Here is a 4,451-nt window from a genome sequence, read left to right as displayed (position 1 = left end):
CTCCTTGTGTCAGTAACCTTGTGGCGTTGGGGGGGGGGGGGGGCTCCCGGGCTGCGAGCTGCTGGCGTCAGGGTGCGGGCGTGTCTGGCAGGGGCGGGTGGGTGAGGGCAAGATTATATAGATCTTGGGTGAGGGTGTCAGAGGTGAGCCGCGGCGGCCAGCAGGAGGCAGTGCTGGGCCGTGACCACCGTGGGCATAGAGGGCGGCATCCCCGGAGAGGCCGCCGCCTCGCATATCTGCCTGAGGAGCCCCGAGGAGCGGGGGCCACGGCCGGCGAGGGCGTGTCTCAGTAAGGGCAGAAGGTGCCGGGGGTCGCTCTGTTCCAGTGTCTGCCTCAGGGCGGGGTCCAAGGACCGCCCAACCTCGGCCTCCACCCGTGCCATGCCCGCCGCAAGCAGGGCGCCGCGGTTCTGCCTTAGGTACTCCAGCACGACGCCGCTGCCCTCACTCTCTAAGGACCGGCGGCGGCGGCCCAGTCCGACAGCAGCAGCGACCGGAAAAATGAAGGGCACGGTGAGTGCCCCAGTGAGCAACGCGGCCAGCGTTCCGGCAGCCAGCAGGGCACAGCCACCGCTCTTGACGCACTCCTGCAGGCCTCCCCCACCTCCCACGGCGTCAGCCTGGGGCACCGAAAGATCCTGCAGGCTTCCTCCCCCTCCCCCTCCCCCTCCCACACTTCCGTTGTCAGTCTGGGTCAGTAAATAATCCGGCGGTATTAAATCCACTAAGGAGTTTGGCGGGGCTGGAGGCATGACTGGGGTCGGCGGGGCCGGGGGCTCTGCATTGAAGGGGCCGTGCAGGGCAGGCACATAGGGGGCTTCGATAGAGGGAGGCAGGGGGCCCTGGTCAGCCTCCTGGACGTGGTGGGTGTGTAGAAGGCTGGCCAGGATCATCTCCTCGGTGATAGCAGGCCCCAGATCCAACTCCACCTGTTGCTCCTGCTGCTGCTGCTGCTGCTGTAGCTGCTGCATCTGTTCCTGGTGTAACTCCTTGAGCCACCGAAGGTACTGGCTGAGTGCAGTCAGCTGGCCGAGGGAGGGCAGGGCAGGGGTAGGGGCGGGACCGGCCATGTTAGCCTCTGCCAGCTGGCTGACGATTTGGCTCAAGTCCAGGCCGGGCGGGGGAACCACGGGGAGCAGGCTGCTGCTCGTGGGGGGTGCCGCGCCCAGGGAAGGAGGAGCGGGGCTGGTTGTTGGGAGGGGAGGGGTAACGGTGAGGTAAGGAAGGGTGTGGGTAGGGCTAGGGGTTGAAGGCGTGGGTCTGAAGGTGGAGTGGGCGGGGTATAGGCTGGAGTGGGCGTTACCGATGGGAAAGTGAGGGGAGTTAGGAGGATGGGCGAGCGTAGGGTTGGAGTGGGGACCGTCAAAGAAGGAGTGAGAAGGGCTAGGGATGGAGTGGATGGGGACAGGACCGAGGATGAAATGGACGGTTTCAGGCGAGGACTTAGTGGGAGTAGTGGTGGAGTGGGCAGGGGGGCTTGGAGTGGTCAGAACGGGGGTCACGACTGGATGGGCGGGCTTTGGAGTGGGTTGGTCATAGCTTGGAAAGGAGTGGGCGGGATTTGAAGTGAAATGGGTGGGGATTGGGAAGGAGTGGGTGGGGTTTGGAGTGACGTCTGGAGGGTCGACGAGGCCGGGGAAGTAGACTGAACCATTGGACTCATTCTGCAGTGGACGGGTGTGGAGGGGGGGCAGCTCGAAGGGGGAGGCGAGGTTGGGTCCGGCAGGGTCAGGGGCGGGGTTGAGGAGCAGCTGGTGAAGCATCGAAGCGGGATGTTGCCCTGTGAGAATAGTGTTGCGCGCCGCGATATTATACACACCAGCCATCTGCCCTTCCGGTGGCCTCAACCCCTCGTTCCTCACCCCTAGCTGGACGTTTTTGAGGTGTCTTGGAAATGAATCCTGCGTCGTGAGGATGTTCAGGATCTGCAGGTTGGTGAGGATGTCCGCCATGTCTGTTTGAGGTGCCGAAGGGGAGGAGATCGAAGTCCTGAAGATGTGTGTTTTGGGCGGTCCCTTCGGCGGGGGTGACGTAGGGGGCTCGCTGGACGTAAACTTCGAATTAGCTCTCGTGTGCGGCGGGGTATCTTCGGGGCGGGGTGGGGCGGGGCCAATGACCACTGAGTTCCCGTAGTTTACAAACGAATGCTCATCCTCATTAAGCAAGCGTCCCCTTTTGTTATCTTGCATCTCCGTTTTCTTTGATTTTCCTGCTCTGCCACTGCTTGCTCCTGCTGGTTCTGCTGATCCTCCTGTTCCTCCTGCTTCTGCTGCTCCTGCTACGACCACGCACAGCAGCAACGGCAGCCACGCCCCGGCCATCCTGACGGGGCGTGGAGAGGCTGGAGAGAGAGAGAGAGAGAGAGAGAGAGAGAGAGAGAGAGAGAGAGAGAGAGAGAGAGTGTTATTAGAGCATCACTGCATTCAATCTACCCTCCCCCCCATGCCCCCCCCCCCCCCCCGCACCACCTCCCGCTTCTTCAGGCAGATAATGAAGAATAGCACCTGTGCAAAGTTTTAGAAATCGGCAAAGACAACTAATAGAAAGAGAGAGAGAGAGAGAGAGAGAGAGGGGTCATAAAAGTACCCTCGCCCTCCTTCAGTCCTTCCGCGGGACAGCCTCGGAGGAGAGTGAGAGGAGGCAGTGGGTCAGATTGGAGCTTCGGGAGGAGAAATTTTTGTGAGGAGCAGTTATCTCCCTCAGGCCTCTCTCTCTCTCTCTCTCTCTCTCTCTCTCTCTCTCTCTCTCTCTCTCTCTCTCTCTCTCTCTCTCTCTCTCTCTCTCTCTCTCTCTCTGACGACGGATTTCAGTTGTTATTTCCTCGTCGTTTTCTGGATTTTCTCAGCACTTTCCTCGTCTCATTAACCTGAATTACATGTTACCAGACGGAGGTATACTTTCTGTGTGCTCACTTTTTTCCCTGTTTTCTTTCCTCTGGTCACTCCGATAGAAGTTATACGGAAGTGTGTGTTTGCATATGTTTATTTTTCTTCGACGTTTAATGATATGACGTTTGCGTATAGTGACATGGCGACCCCTAATGCACTCTTCTCTCAACACACACACACACACACACACACACACACACACACACACACGTAATATTGATACTAAATTAGATAAAAAAAAATACATATGGAGACAGAAAAACGCGAAATTAATTAGATAAACACACTCACAGAAAAATAATAGAAAATAAATCCATGCTTAGATAAAGAAAAACAGACCTAAACACAAACTAACCACTAACTAAAGACACACACACACACACACACACACACACACACACACACACACACACACACACACACACACACACATAGAATTAATAACAAAAAATAATCTAACACGTATACGCTGAAATCATGCAAAACAAACCAATTACCGAACTCTAAACAAACCTCAACAATTAAAAGAAGATAAAAACGAAAGCGAAACAAAACAATAGTATACCAATTTGCATATACGGCACCCCAAGGAAACAAACCACTTAGCTACTTACCGAAACTCACTCACTGAAGGAAGAGAAGAAGGAGATGGAGGAGGAGGCGTGCAATCGAGGTCAAGGTCAATGTTCAATATGGGCAGCGAATATCAATCAGTGGGTGGTGGAAGAGATGTGACACACTAAGAGAGCAGGAGATGTGGCCCCTTGTCTTTGTTCATGGGTAGTGAGTAGCAAACTAACCCCAGAAACCACAGTCAGCCAGTCTTGGGCCCCACAGCCACCGGGATCTGGGAGTGGGAGGGAAAGCTGGCGGGGTGGACGGGTGGGAGGTGGCTGGAGGAGGAGGAGGAGGAGAAGGATGGAGGTGCGAGAGAGAAGTGAAGTGGAGATGAAGGAGGGATTGTGGGTGGTGAAAAATGAGATGGAGGTGTGGGAGGAGGTGGAGAGGCGAGAGACGTAAGGTGGAATTGTGGGTGGAGGGACTGGAGAGGAAAGATATGGAGGTGTCCGAGAGAGGCGTAAGATGCAAGTGGAAGAGGAGGGATTTCTAGTGGAGGAGAAAAAGATCAAAGTGCGAAAGACGAAAGGTGAAAATGGAGAGAAAGATCAAGATGCGAGAGAGATGTGAGGTGGAAATGAAGGAGGAAAGTGTGGGTGGAGGATGTGAGAAAGGCCTAAGGTTGGGGTGGAGGAGGAGGAAGGTATAGTGGGTGGAAGGGGTGGAGGAGGAGGCAAGCAGGTTAACGAGTACTACGTGAAGGTGGAGGGAAATGAACGTCAGAGGTGGAGGAAGATGCGAAAGGTGGGTGCCTTGAGTGGAGAGTTGTGGAGAAGCTCAGTGAAGAAAAGAGGCTTGAAGTGGAGGAGGAGGAGCGAAAAGGAGGAGTAAATAACGCGAGGGTGGAATGGTGAAGTGGACGGTAGAGATGGAGGGGGAGGAGAAGGAATGAATAATATATGGGGAGGAGAAGGAATGAATTAATATATGGGAGAAATTTCCATG

At 55.6% G+C, this 4,451-nt stretch overlaps 1 protein-coding gene across 1 annotated transcript; it reads right to left on the bottom strand.

The window, feature by feature from the left end:
- Positions 1-122: 122 nt before the first annotated feature.
- On the bottom strand, positions 123-4,099 carry LOC126996029 (uncharacterized). The gene is made up of 2 exons (XM_050856022.1): positions 3,503-4,099; positions 123-2,341 (listed from the first exon to the last, which is right to left on the bottom strand). The coding sequence occupies exon 2, from the start codon at positions 2,319-2,321 to the stop codon at positions 138-140; it is 2,184 nt and encodes a 727-aa protein (XP_050711979.1). The 5' UTR covers positions 2,322-2,341; positions 3,503-4,099; the 3' UTR covers positions 123-137.
- Between the last annotated feature and the right edge of the window lie 352 nt (positions 4,100-4,451).

Source organism: Eriocheir sinensis, chromosome 9, assembly GCF_024679095.1.
Source record: "Eriocheir sinensis breed Jianghai 21 chromosome 9, ASM2467909v1, whole genome shotgun sequence".
Taxonomy (NCBI): domain Eukaryota; kingdom Metazoa; phylum Arthropoda; class Malacostraca; order Decapoda; family Varunidae; genus Eriocheir; species Eriocheir sinensis.
This window is presented reverse-complemented; position numbering and strand designations above follow the sequence as displayed.